Genomic DNA, 14949 nt, shown 5'->3' on the forward strand with positions numbered 1-14949 from the left:
TTCTCAATGTAAGTTGTTAACTGTGGGTGGGTAGCCCTTCCAACACCCATCAGACCTCCAAGAAAATGGCTCTGGGCAGGGATGGAGACTAATCCAGAACTATAATTAACTTAGAAGAAAGTGAGGACCGCAGATGCTGGAGATCAGAGTGAAAAAGTGTGGTGCTGGAAAAGCACAGCTGGTCAGGTAGCATCCAAGGAACAGGAGAGTCGAGAAAAGCTCTTCAGCGGAAATGTGGATGAAGAGCATTCCTGAAGAAGAGTTGACTCATGCACAGCTGAACCAGCTCTGAGTTTACACTTCCCAACTCCCATGTTGCCTTCATGTATCTCGTGTATATGATAATTCCTGATGCAGCTCGCACAACACCATCTTCTGTTGAACCATAATCTCTCCTGCTCCTCGGATGCTGCCCGACCGGCTGTGCTTGTCCAGCACCAAACTTTTTTAACACAGGACCATAACTGCAAAGCCAAATGCAACAACTGTTTGAAATGTGAGGCAAAAAAAATACAACTGTTGAAAACAAGTTGCTTTGTTAGGCCAGCAACTGAGTGCTTGAGGGACAAGCTGGTGTTTTGGATATGAACATTGATTGCACAGCACAGCAACAACTCTGGTGGCAAAAAAGATGAGTTAGTAATTTTCTTGAAGCCTGTTGGTGCTGACACGCCTGTAAGTGAATGAGAGACTCGCTGAATGAAAAGATCCTGCTGAAGGAGAGGTTCTCATAGGTTGATGTGCAGCTTCAAGGAGGGGCGAGCTGGGGGTGGGGCGAACGGATGATATTATATTCGGGTTGACAGCCGCAGGAGGTGGGGGAAGTTATTTGGATGTTGTCATGAATCCGGGAGTGGCGTTGTTGCTGTCGGCGGCTTTTGCTGTCTGTCATGGGCTCGTGCGGTAAGAAAGGGTTTTGGAAGGATGGGGAGGTGACTGAGGAAGCCTGGGGTATAAATGAGGGATTGTTTCGCTGGCTCACCAGCCCGCTGCTGCTGTTTTCCTACGAGGTGCTTCTCACTCTGAGAGCACAAAGGGGCGCTGGTTTGGTGAAGGTCAGGGCTGTGCTTGGAAGGGCTTTTCCGTGTCACACTTATCGCCGGAGGCAATTTAATTTCGAAGATGTTTTGTTGCCGTTAGCTTTTTTTCCGTACTGTGCATTCGAGTAGTTACCATATTTACTTTCAACCCGGAGTAGTCAGTATAACCAGCTCCCTATTCTATGTATGTAAGCCCTTTTTTATAAGCCTTCATTTAAAAATTTTTTCAATGCTTACCGAACCTAAACTGATCTGACTTCCCTTGGTTTTTCCGTAGTTGAATCTAGTAGCTGTTGAGAATGAATCGGTGCTCTTGAGCAATGGGGAGACTGGGTTTTGTAAGTGTTTTTAACTCCCCCCTCGTGTCGTACAAAAGTAAACCAGCGTTCAGTCCCCTGTGAACGGGTAGGCTTGAGCTGCCGAGCCTGGTTAATGTTGTTTTATTTCAGATGACTCTGATGTCAGATGATGATGCAGATCATTTCGTAAACCGGGTCACGTTGCCTGTGGTGGGATTGACTTCCAAGAGTGGCTTCAGGCTCTCTGCCTCTATTCCTGATGAAGGGCTTTTGCCCGAAACGTCGATTTTTCCTGCTCCTTGGATGCTGCCTGAACTGCTGTGCTCTTCCAGCACCACTAATCCAGAATCTGGTTTCCAGTATCTGCAGTCATTGTTTTTACCTAGTTTTTTTCCAAGAGTGTGACTCATGATGGCAACGCTGCAAGTGGGTGTTGTTAGAGAGAGGCACTGGGATGGTGGAGGAAATTTCTGATATTGTCATGATCTGCACAGCACTAAATATGAACAGTGGGTTGAATTAAAGTACTGTGCAAGGGCTGTGCTTCCCAGACTTTAGCCCCCACAATGACCCTTTTTTATCAATGTTAAATTGCTGTAGTGATTCCCTCCATTGAGAACTTGGGACTGGAATAGTGGTCTGTTAGCTTGGGATGGTCATTATTATGTTGATCAGAACTCCATCATGGTCACAGCTTAGCACCCCAAACTTTCAACTTGCAATTCCATTTGGGATCTTGAAATTCTCTTTTTGAAGCCCCACAGTAACTTTTGCCACTCTGCATCAGATTACAACATGGGTGGTGAGCCTAAAATGGAGCCTAATTATTCCTTGCCCAGTTTTTTTTTTGACAAAGTCAGGTAGAAGGAGGTGAGGGCTGCAGATGGAGCTCAGAGTTGTGTGGTGCTGAAAAAGCATAGCAGGTTTGGAAGCATCTGAGGAATGGGTGAATTGATGTTTTGGGCATAAGACCTTCAGAAATCTGAAGACTTATGCCTGAAACATCAATTCTCCTGCTCCTGGTAAAAAACAAGTCAGTCTAGTATACTGGTGATTACCATATATAGCAACATCTTGTATAAATGTGTAATATTGTTACTTTCAGGGACTGGCTTCAGGCTTAGACTTCACTTTGTCTTTTCCTTGATTGCTCTGTGAGGAACCCAAAGTAGTAATGTGGCATCAAATCTCATGATTAAGGTGCTGTTCTACTTTGAGGGGTGAAATTTTCTGCTTCTGGTGATGGTGGACAAGAACTTAATTAGGAGGGGTGGAGTCATTTACCCAAGCCCTGTAGTTTACACTCCTCTACCAGGATTACGTTTTTTAGGTTGGAAAGCTCAATGTTGGTATTCTCTCATCTTGGTGGTTAGTTTCCAAGTGGAATGGTCTGCAGGAGACTTTCATCCCAACATCTCAAACTTTCAGAAAGGTGTAAACGAAACCAGAATTGCAGATCAGTGTGATTGGTTTCAGTTATTTTGATCAGATTAAAACCGTTCAGAGTGGGTCTCATTTCTTTTCAGTTTTTGTGAAACCTGGTTCAACTCTGTCAGCTAATCAGTGCAGCTATTGTAATTTGGTAGCTTCCCCTTTTTAAAACCACTTTTCTTTTAGTCCAGAAAAATGTGTTGAAATTGGGTAATAGAAGTTAAAGTTACCATCCAATACAAAGCAAAACAGTACGGACTAATATGTATGGTGTGATTTGCATTGTCTCTCAATGTACATGCAGTTATGTTACAATGCTCTGCCTCTATATAAATGACTCTCTCTCAATGGGAGGGGTGTGCTACCTGTGCAGTCATGGTTATCACCATGTGGGCAAGGAGCAGAGCATGGGCTTGTAATGTTTGTTTACTTCAGTGTCCACATAAAACCAATATCCTTAAGGGAGTCCTTTTTTTTTTTAATTCCTCACTTAGAACATTTTGTTTCAGCCTTCCATGAGAGTTGCTTTTGGAGGCTGATATCAGTGGGAATGATGGTCAGGTGAGTACATTACCTGTCAAAATGACCAACGGTGGTGTTGGCCCTGACAGCTGTGGCACCTTCCTGCAAAGCCTTGAGCCATCTGAGACAGCTGCTATGCAATCTGTTGTGCTTCATGTACTCTCTGGGTACACATCGTCACCTAAGGAAGCTAACGGCACCTCTGTCCTGAATTCTTCCCATTGCAATGTTGCATCACTTCCTGCAAGGCACCGCAAACAATGACAATTCAAGTACACCTTGATGTTCTAAGGTTGATTAGACTGGTCAAGGTATTTGAAAATTGAATTTTTCAGTCATCCCTGTAGTCTGCTCTCTAATATTCCTGGTTATGCTGTGTTTTGCAGAGCTTTAGAGATAGTACATTGGTGTTGTAAACCATGTCCTGAGGGGATAAATCTTGTCTCCCAGGATCCAACCCTGCACTAATAAAATCTTGCAAATAAATGTGGCCCCTGGGAGTTCCTCCAAATATGTCATGCAGTCTTAGAAACCAGCACACCTGCAGAATTCTTTCTGATACAATGAGTGAAATTTCTTTTCAATTTCCTAATGCAACTGGCTATTCTTGGGTGCTCTAATAGCCATGTGTACAGTTGATTACACACTGTACCTAAATTAACTATCTGATTACTCTGAACCCAACAATTCTAGTGGGATACTACCTGCATCTGCCACAAATCTGTTTCATCAGGTAGCCTTCAAGTAGGGTGTTGGTCTCCTTCTTTACCTACCTGTACACTGTAGTCTGTGAATTGCAGTGCTGTTCTCCTGTTGAACCATGAAATTTACTGCTGATGTGGAAATTTAAGGTTGCCATTACCCTAAGAGCAACTGGCACGGGGTCTGTCTCCAAAGTCATAATGCTTGTGGGAATGTGTACAAATCTGACTACCTTCTCAAAGCTTTTTAACTGTCTTGAGGCACTTGGAGCTAGTTGATGCATGATCACAACCACCATTGTATTACAGCACAGAAGGAGGCCAATGTGCCTGCCCTGGCTTGTTAAATGAGTATTATTACCTAATGCCAACTGTTTACATTTCCCATAATCTTGAACAACGTATAATTCAGATCATCCTCAATGACATTTTTTGAATGTCTCAATAGAACCTGTCTCCACTAAACTTCCAAACAGTTCCATGCCCTAACTATTCTGGAAAATGTAATTCCTTCACTCTGTTTTTGCTGATTAATTTTAAAAATCTTTACCCTGTTGTCCCTCTGGAATGAGTACAATTTCTTGGTGTCTACTCTATCCTGCCTACTCACTATTTTGCAAAATTGTATCCTTCTCAGCAAGAACAGCAACCCAACCTCTTTAATCTGACTTCATAACTGAAGTTCCTCATTCCCTCTCGTGTTCACATGTTCTTCTCATTTGTCCTAGTTAAGATTCATCCTGACCTCCTTCCCTCTATTCCCAATTCATCCGCCCTTTGGCGTCAGCTGATAAGATTTGGTTCACAATACTATGATGAGGGTCATACTGAGTAATCTTCTCTGTACTCCATAGTTGGTCATAAATTGCATGTGTGGATGTGTTGCAGATCCATAAAGTGAACTAAAAGCAGGCAAAAATTTGCATTTCTGTTGATGTAGCCTTCATTGCTTGAACAGCTGTGGTTATATACAAATGTACAAGTTATGATTGAGAGTCACTTGGGCAGTCTCTGCTGTTCAGTAAAATTGTGGGTGATCTGATTATTTCTGCTTCCTGTTTACCCAAACATTTTTCACCACCTTGCTCATCAATAATCTCCATCTCTGCCTTGAAAATATTCAAGGCCTTTGCTTCCATCATCTTCTGGGCAGGGTGTTACAAAAGCGCTTTCTACATTGAGAAATTCTTCTCATCTGTTTGTTTAAAGTGGGCAACCCCTTCTTTGGAAGCAAAGACTCTCTTGTCTCAAGAGGAATGATCTTTCAAGTCCACCTTGTTGTGACCCTTCAGGATCATGTTTTACTTTTTCAAACTTGAGTTTATGCCTTGTGTGTCAAACTTTCCTTTTCTAGAAGAAAACACCTCACTTTGGGTATTTATTCTAGTAAATCTGAAATGCTTCCATCCCTCCTCTAAGTGGATCATTGAACACTGTTCCAAAGGTGGTCTCCCCAATGCCTTGTAGAACTGAAGCATAACATTCCCATTTTGTGTGTTCCATTTCCCCTAGCAATTACTGGCAACATTCTATTGACTTTCCTAATTGCTGTGCTGAAATACTAATGTTTTGTGATTTGTGCACCATGATGTCATGCTCTCATGCACTCTCCATTTTAAGTTGCTTCTTTAATGTTTCCTGCCTCATTCTTCTGCCTCTGGGACAGCACACTGGATATGTGGTTAGCACTGCTGTCTGAGTGGGGACTTGGGTTCAGTGCCTCTGTCTATCTGTTGTTTGCACACATTCTCTCTGTGTCTGCATGGGTTTCCTCCCACTCTCTGCAAAGAAGTGCAGGTTAGGCAGATTGGCCATGTTAAGTTTCCCTTAGTGTGCAGGATAAGAGGCATGGGTGGCTGGATCTTGTTGGAATGCTGATTGAAGTGTCAGTGTGCACCTGATGGCTGAACCGCTTGCTTCCGTATTGTAAAGATGCCAAGGTTTTATGAAAATGGGCAATTACATAAGTTTCTACATTATTATCCTTTTTTTAACAGATTTTTACCTGCTCCTTAGGGGGTCGGTCTGGGTGAGATCATCTTTGGAGCATTGGTGTGGACTCAATAGGCCACATGGACTTTTTTCTACACTGTAGGAATTCTGATTCATGTAACTTATTTTTTTTCACAATTTCTCTCCTTTCTAATCAGCAAAATTTTATATTTTTATATATTTTTTAAGTTGAGGTACCAATACTTGTGGTGTACCACTTTATGTTGTCGTCAGAAAATTTCTTTCTTTATGCTTTCTTTCCTGTCAGCTAGCCACGACCATGTATCTTTGACAATATGTTTTCACTATGCCAGGAGCTTTTATTTCCTGCAGTGACCTTTCTGGCAGCTTCAAATAGTTTCTGGAAATCTAACTACTGAATTTTCCTTAATCCCTCTGATTTTTCTCTCGCTGCTGTGTGCATCACCAGTCCATGTGCAGCAGCCATATCTAGAGTGATAGGTTAATGCATCTTCATGGTGATGGGTGTGCATAGCTCCTCCCAAGTGCCATTGCATGTTTTAGGATGTTGCTTGATCTCATTTGACCAACCCATGGGCATGTTCCAATGTCCCAGAACTTCCCCCCCCCCCCCCCCCCCCCCCAGACATTGTCTCCTCTCCCTTCAAAACTGTTAGAAACCTCTTTACAGGAGGCAAGTAGCACCTGATCTTTAGCAATCTAGCTGCTTCTTAGCAATGTTCATAGGTAACATTTCAACTCTGCAGCTGAAGCCCATCCATTGACACCCATCCTTCTCTTTTGTCACCTTTTCTCCCCATCCCTCTTGATTTCCCCCCCCCCCCCCCGGGGTCATTGTCATGCTCTTGCATTTTAGAGGGTGGTTAAGGCACAGTGCCTCACTCCCTTGAGTATAGGAGTTGGGATGTTGTTTTCAGGTTATACAAGTCATTGGTGAGGCTTCTTCTGGAGCACCATGCCCAGTTTGCATTGCACTGGTAATAGGAAGGATATTATTAAGCTGGAGGGGTTTCAGAAGAGATTTATCAGGTTAATGCCCCATTCCCAGCAACATCCATCACTCTGGATGTCACTGCTGCACATGGACTGTGGTGATGCATACAGCAGTGAGAGAAAGATCAGAGGGATTTAAGGAAAATTCAGTAGAGGCCGGGACCTTTATTCTCCTGGAGGGTAGGAGGTTGAGGGGTGACCTTTTAAGGTTTATAAAATAATGAGGCATACAGAAGGTGAATGGCAGGTTTTGTTTTCAAGGGTGGTGGATTTCAAGACTAGAGGGTATATTTTTAAGTAGAGAAGGGGGCAATTTTTTATTTTCAGTGATTTCATGTGTGGAATGAACTTCCAGAGGAAGTGGTGGATGCAGGTCCAGTTAAAAAAAAATTAAAGGACATTTGGAATAGTATGTGAATAGGAAAAGTTGAGGTATATGGGCCAAGTGCAGGCAGGTGGGAGTAGTTTAATTTGGGATTAAGGTTGGAATGGATTGATTGGACTGAAGGGTCTGTTTGTGCTGTGACTCCATGCTTCTGCTTTGAACTCCAGTCTGTGCCCTAACTATTGACCTGCCACATGTTGTGCAGCTGCCTTCCTCAGACCCACACAAGGAAACCATTGTGAAATACAGCACCCTATAGACCAGCACCTGCTTCACGTCAGATGCATTGTCCTACCCCCAACATGTTGGTGCTTTGTGCTACTGCTGAGAACCAGCCTTGCCATTTTCCAGTGAGTGGTTCTGAGGATGGTGCCATGGCTAGAAGGTGCAAAGTGTAATTCTGAGGGGGTCAAAAAAGCTGACTACGTTTTAAATTATTTTCAAAATGGGCAATCTGGCAGTGCCCAATGTAGCCAAGACTGAACACATTGTATTTCCAGCTGTTTTTGCAACCTCTAACACTGCATATTCCAGGTAAAGCTAACACAACTGGCTAGGTGATAAACTATCTATCTCTGCTACTTCACAATCTATTATGTTAAAATGAGTACTGATGCTTTTACAGTGACCTCTTCACCTTGTAATGGAAACCACAGGCAGCTAAAGCTACATTTTCAATTGAGCAATCATGCCAGAAAATCGTCACCAAATTGACAGCATGGGAACACATGCATCAGTCCAACTCTCCATGCTGACCAGATAGTCTAAATAAATCTAATCCCCATTTACCGGCCTTTAGTCTATATCTCTCTTAAACACTATTCCTATTCATATACCCATCTAGATGCCTTTAAATGTTTGTAATTGTACCAGCCTCTCCTACTTCCTCTGACAGCTCAATCCATACACTCTCCACCCTCTACATGGAAAAATTGCGCCTTGTGTCTTTTTAAAATAATCTTTCCCCTCTCCACTTTTGCTGTCTAGTTTTGGACTAATTCACCCTGGAAAAGACATTGTCTACTTACCCTACCCATGCCCCTTATGATCTTTTGTAAACTTCCATAAGATCACCCCTCCGCCTCTGAAGTCAGAGGGGAAAATAATCACTGCCTATTCAATCTCTCCCTTTAATTCAAACCTTCCAACCCTGGCAAATTCTGAACCCTTTGAGTTTCACTATCTCCTTCCTATAGGAGGAAGACCAGAATTGTATGCAGTATTCCAAAAGTGGCCTAATCAATATCCTGTACAGCCATAACATGAGCTCCCAACTTCTATACGCCATGCACTGACAAACCAAGAAAAGCATACCAAATGCCTTCGCAGCACTGTCTACCTATGACTCTACTTCCAAGGAACTATGAACCTGCACTTCAAAGGCCTTTGTTCATCAATACTCCCCAGGACCTTAACATTAAGTGCATAAGTCCTGCCTTGATTTGCCTTTCCAAAATGCAGCACCTCACATTGATCCAAATTAAAATCCATCTCCGACTCCTTGGCTCATCTAGGGTAACCTCTTCACTGCCTGTTACACCTCTAATTTTGGTGTCATCTGCAAACTTTGTAACCATACCTCCTTTGTTCTCATCCAAATCATTTATATAAATGACCAAAGTAGTGGTCCCAGCACTGATCCATGTCACCTCACTGGTCACTGGCCTCCAGTGAAAAGCAACCCTCCACCACCAACTTCTGTTTCCTACCTTCAAGCCAGTTCTGTATCCAAATGATAATCTGTGTTCCCCATGATCTAACCTTGCTAACCAGTCTACCATGAGGAATCTTGTCAAATGCTTTATTGAACTCCTCAATCCTCTTTTTGTTACTACTTGATAAAAGTCAATCAAGTTAGTGAGACACTATTTCCTTGCACAAAGCCATGTTGACTCTCTCCAATTGGTCCTTGCCTTTCCAAATACATGTAAATCCTGTCCCTCAGGATCCCACCACTGATGTTAGGCTCACTGGTTTGTAGTTCCCTGGCTCTTCTTGCCACCTTTTTAAAAATAGTGGCACCACACTCCTCACAGGTGCTGGACGACTGGAAATTGGCCATCAATACAATTAGCTCAGCAAGAGGCCCAGTACTCACATCTCTAGCTTCCCTCAGAGTTCTAGGGTATACCTGATCAGTTCCTCAGGATTTATCCACCGTTATGCATTTTAGGGCCTCCAGCACTGCCACCTCAGTAATATGGACATATTTAAAGATTGTTTTTATTTATTTCAAAGTTTTTTAACTTTCATATCATTCTCTATGTAGTAAGCACATGCAAAATATTTGTTTAGTATCTCTCCCATCTCGTCTCACTCTACACATAGGCAGCCTTGCTATTCTTTAAGGCACCCTGTTCTCTCCGTTATGTTTTTTTAATGTAATTATAAAATTCCTTTTGGATTCTCCTTGACCCTATTTGCCAAAGCAATCTCATGTCCCCTTTTTGCCCTCCTAATTTCCTTCAATAAAACTTCTATTGCCTTCTAAGGATTCTCTTAATCTGTCTATACCTGACATGTTTTTGTTTCGACTTGCTTGCTCAAAATTCCTATTTTCATCAAGACTGAAATTGAGCATGGCTTTAGTTTTTAATTCTGGGATCTTTATCAGTGCTGTTTGACTTCATGTGCAAGTCTCTAGTCTGTCTTAGACTCTCCAACTCCAACTCCAAGTTTCTAGCAGGGTAAAAGCCTATGTTCCTCCTGCAAGAAGGAACATAATTTGGCTCAACTCATCAAGGAACCCACAACTGGACACTGAGCTCTAAAGTTTTAGATAAAGTAGCAAATGCAGTGTTGATGCATTTTGAATGTTATAATAATAAGCCCCATTGATTTTGAAGGTTTTTATTTTCACTATTTTGAAATGGGAATTCAGAAACCAGGGTTGAGGAGCACTTTGGCGTATCTCAAAGGACTTGAATTTTAAAAAGGGAGGGGATTAAATGGAACAATATCTTGCCATCTGATTTTTTTAAAGAGGGGGGGGGAAAAGCAGTCCTAATTTAAATTCACCTCTATCCTTCTGTCCATGACAGTGGTATGTCACATGCAATAACTAATACAAAAGACTTGTTATAGACAGCAATTCTACTGAGTTTGCTTTTTACACTTTCCTATAATATCAGTCCTCAATGTCTTGGGGACAGTGTGAACTTGCTGGGCTGAATGGCCTGCTTCCACACTAGGGATTCTAAGTGGTTGTCTATGGTTCCCTTTCTATCAGGATGTGAATTAGGTTGTATTTGCACTTGTAATGCTTCCACAATTCAAAACTGACTTTTAAATGGCCAATATGCTTTGAGATGTTTGTCTTTAAGCTGTGTTACATGATGTGTCTTCATAGAAGTTTCCTTTTATTTTTGAGGCTTGTGGTGGTTCCTTTTTACCAAGCATTCCTCCATATTAGAAACTAAGCTCCAAAACAATAATTTGGATCTCTTTTTTTACTTTAAATGGTAAAGAATTGTTAAAATTGTTGAAGTTGACTTTAAAATGGTGAGTAGTACAGTGGGCTAGCTTTTAGAATCCAAGACTACATAGTGTGTGAAATTGGATAAAGAACACAACTGTTACCAAGTAATTTCCATCTAATTGGGAGCAGGACCTGTTTGGCTTTACATCTCCAGGGGCTTTGGCCCAAACTCCTTCCTCTTTAAGGACAAGAGACCTATCCATGCCTTTGAGCTTTCTTGCCACAATGAAGTTGATCAGAATGGATCAATTGTACAAAACTACCAACATTTCAGTCATCTGTCAGAATAATCCAGTATTTAAGGAAAGTTTGGTTTTGAGGCTGAAGATTAGAGTCAGTGCTCAAGAGTTTTAATGTATATTTCAATTAACAATGATGTGGATGACCTAAGCTGACTTGCTGACTAAGTGTTCCATTTTTTCCATAGTACTGCTCAAAGTTTCTTCTTGCATTTTCAAACAAAAAAAAGTGGGACTTGGTGTGGGTGAAAGATCCTCTTATCAGTAGTTTTTGAACAGTTTTTTGTTCTGTAGTACTTTGAAGTGATGTGGCTTGTATCTTCAAGGTCATTTGTTTGTTATTTCCTAACTGAGCACTAACTGACTTTTAGATCAGTGACTTTCAATGATGCAACTACTTTGAAACCTTCAGGCCTGGTCTCTGTAGGTGCTTGAACTCTAAGGGACAGGGAGAATTACATCAATTTTGTTCTCTCTCACAGCATTCCTTTGAGGAAATCTCGCTCCATCCGACAAACCTTCACTGATTCTGCAGACAGCATCGAGGAACTGCTTGCAGGAGACCAATCCAACAAATACAATTTGGGCTTTCCACATAGCAAGCGGCCCACTCCAGAGACACTAAAAAATTACCTGGATGTGAGTATAGCTTCTAACGTTAGCACAAAAGGGAATATAATTTCAAATGTGAAGTTGGGTAAGTGACAGAACAGTAGTCATTACTGAATACCATTCTTTCAACAGGGCTCAACTGAAGCTTTATCTGTCAGGTTGCATTGTTATCAAGCAAGCCAGACCCCACTCAAAGCATTTTTAGTCTAGACCCTAACTCAGTTTAAAGGCAGATGTAAACTGGATATTTGCAGGAGTGATGCAGCTGGTCAAACTAGTTTGCTTTAAGCAAAACAATTTAAATACCTAATGGTTGAAATGTGAACAAAAGAAAACAAATTTTATAATGACTCCTTTGAAAACCCAACAGACTCTATTGCAACTTACTGATTCTGTTCCACTTTTCACAACATCACATAAACAGACCCCTTGGCAAATGGCAAACTCAAACATCAGTTCTTACAGACAGGAGAGACATCAGAGCAAAAGTTCAGGCAAGACCTCTGAAGAATGGAGCCTTTTTTTTTTCCCACTAGTTGCTTCAGTTACCAGCAGTTTTCTGACACCCTGTTAAAACTTAAATCAAACTCCAAGCTTGAACTGGTTGCTCCCTGCCATTATTGAAAGTAGCCAGTTACAGACATATCACCACCTCTACCTTTATGACCCCTCTGAGGGGAGGGGCGGGGGAGAGAAGAGAGAGGAAAGAGAGAGATTATGGTCACAACCCATTTTGGTTTTTCTACAGACTTGACAGCTGATGGATTTTGTTGCAGTAATATTGAAACAGTTGTTGGCTTCAGTTTTTCAAAAGAAATGAAACCTCAAACTGATCATTCTCACCCTAAACTTCTCACTTTTTCAACCTGGCCACTACCTTTGGTGTGGAAGCATGTACTGCAATGTATTGCTGAACTGAGCAGAACACAAGTTTTCTTTTTAAGATGGCTGTGCTAGGCTTTTTATGTTGGCTTAAAATGGTGTAGTAATCAATTTTTTTTAAAAACCAAACCTAGTCCTATCCACACCTCTGAACAAAGTTATTTGTGGTCAACTGGTTCTGCTAGATAAAGAGAAGGATTCTCCACTTTGTGGCTGAGGTTGGATCCAGGGCACCTTTAGTGGTTGTAGTATATTTTGTAATAAAGCAGAGGATTGAAATAGAATCCCAATTTGCCTTGTAGCATCAAAATATATCATTGTTCCTCCAATAGGATGTTCCATTACAACATTGCCAAGCTTTGCTGTCAGTATTTCATGTGGGCTCAGTTAATAGTAAAACTTGCATACCTGGTGTGTCCAACTTCAAATGCTGTCTGAATATTGGTGCTGCAATGTGTGACACAGACAGAGCTGAAGGGGTTTGTCTTGAATATCACGCTGCAAGGGGTTCGCAAAGTAGGACACAATGTTTTGACCGCTTCCCAACTGCTGTTTCTCTGCAGTGGATTAGGTTAGGCAGTTGACTTTCCTTGGAAAGGACCCAACAATTAGCTGTCAATGATCAAATTATCTTGCATTGTGTGGTGAGTCCACTGGTTTCATGGGTGCCTGGCACCATAGGGTCAGACCTATCATCATTGCCCATCTGCCCCTCTCAGTGGTAGTAAAGTTTCAAAGATACTGTCCCATCAAGCAACATTTCACTTTCTGTTTAAAAAGGAGGTCATGTTGGGAGGGGAAAGTGATCTTGTGAGAAAGATGTGAAGATAAAAGCATTGAAGGTGAAAGGATTGGAAATAGAGATGGCGAGCGATGGTAACAAATTTTAAAGTAGGTGAAAGAAACTAGAATGTGAAGGGTGGTGCTAAGCAAAAGATGGGCAGACAAAGTCGAAACTTGTCCCCCAGACAAATGAGAATTTGTCAACTGCTGCAAAAGATAAGTTAGGACTCAATTAAATAAGAAAGATTATAGTGGCAAACAATGACTGATCTGTTGCTTAAATGTAAAAGTAAACTTTTATTAGCTGGATTTCTGTATTTGTCCATCCCTACCTGAAGCTCCAAGACTAGTGTTTGAAATTGGCAAACCTGACTGAAAATGAAATTGTTGTGACATTATCTGTTCAAGCATGTTTTGTCTTGAACCTCTTTAAATTCTTTCAGTCTAGGATCATTGAAATTATAGAGGCAGTATTGTTACAATATCCTGCAATACTTGTGAAAGTCTGTCATTTTGTGCAACATAAGATTGCAGATTTTCTTTTAAACAGCTTGTTCAGATGTTTTTGGAGAGGCCTGCAGATGCCAGAGATTCAGTGGAAAAGTGTGGTGCTGGAAAACCACCAAGTCAGGCAGCATCAGAGGAGCAAGAAAATTGAAGCTTCTGGCAAAAGCCCTTCATCAAGAATGAGGGCTGGGAGCCTCTAGGGTGGAGAGATAAATTGGGTTGGGGGGGAGGGGTTGGAGTAGGGCTAGGGAGAAGGTAGCCAAGAATACAATAGGTGGATGGAGATGGGAATGAAGGTGATAGGGTGGAGCAGATAGATGGGAAGGAAGATTGGTCCTACCTGCCAGTCATGAGGATAGTGCTGAGCTGGAAGGTTGGAATTGGGGTAAGGTGGGGGGGGAGGGGGAAACATGTAAACTGTTGAAGTCCCATTGATGCCCTGGGGTTGGAGTGTTCTGAGGCGGAAGATAAGGCTATCTTCCTCCAGCAGTCGGGTGGTGAGGGAGCAGCAGTGGAGGAGGCCCAGGACCTGCATGTCCTCAGTAGAGTGGGAGGGAGTATTGAAATGTTGGGCCATGGGATGGTGGGTTGATTGGTGCAGGTGTCCCAGAAATGTTCCCTAAAGCGCTCTGCAAGAAGGCATCTAGTCTTCCCAATGTAAAGGAGACTGCAACAGATACAATAAATGACATTAGATGTGGAAGGCTCCCTTTTTGGGGCCTTGGATGGAGGGGAGGTGTGGGCACATGTTTCACAATTCCTGCAGTGGCAGGGCAAGGTGCCAGGAGGGGAGGGTGGGTTGTTGTGGGGTGTGGACCTGAACAGGTAGTCACAGAGGGAACAGCCTTTGCAGAAAGGGGTGGGGAGGGAAATATATCCCTGGCGGTGGGGTCCATTTGGAGGTGGCAGAAATGTTAGCAAATGATGCGAAGGTTGGTGGGGTGGAGTCCTGACACCTTGGATGTTGATCAATTGAGGTAGGGTAGCTTCTTGATCCTAAGTCCATCACTTGGCCTAGTTTTCAGTGGATCCAGTGGTGAAGAGGAGTCTTGACTTGCTTCTTGAAGAGATTGATTTACCAAGTTTGTCCCATTGCTCTGCCC

General features: G+C 42.3%; 1 protein-coding gene across 1 annotated transcript in view; it reads left to right on the forward strand.

Annotated features, from left to right (window-relative positions):
* The first annotated feature begins 766 nt into the window (after positions 1–766).
* The window catches only part of ctsd (cathepsin D), a 30820-nt gene continuing 16637 nt past the window's right edge, over positions 767–14949 (forward strand). Inside the window, exons 1-2 of the mRNA XM_072592218.1 lie at positions 767–903; positions 11545–11701. Of these exons, the coding sequence (XP_072448319.1) occupies positions 842–903; positions 11545–11701 (219 nt within the window). The 5' untranslated portion in view covers positions 767–841. The remainder of the gene's footprint in view (positions 904–11544; positions 11702–14949) is intronic.

Source organism: Chiloscyllium punctatum, chromosome 22, assembly GCF_047496795.1.
Source record: "Chiloscyllium punctatum isolate Juve2018m chromosome 22, sChiPun1.3, whole genome shotgun sequence".
NCBI lineage: Eukaryota > Metazoa > Chordata > Chondrichthyes > Orectolobiformes > Hemiscylliidae > Chiloscyllium > Chiloscyllium punctatum.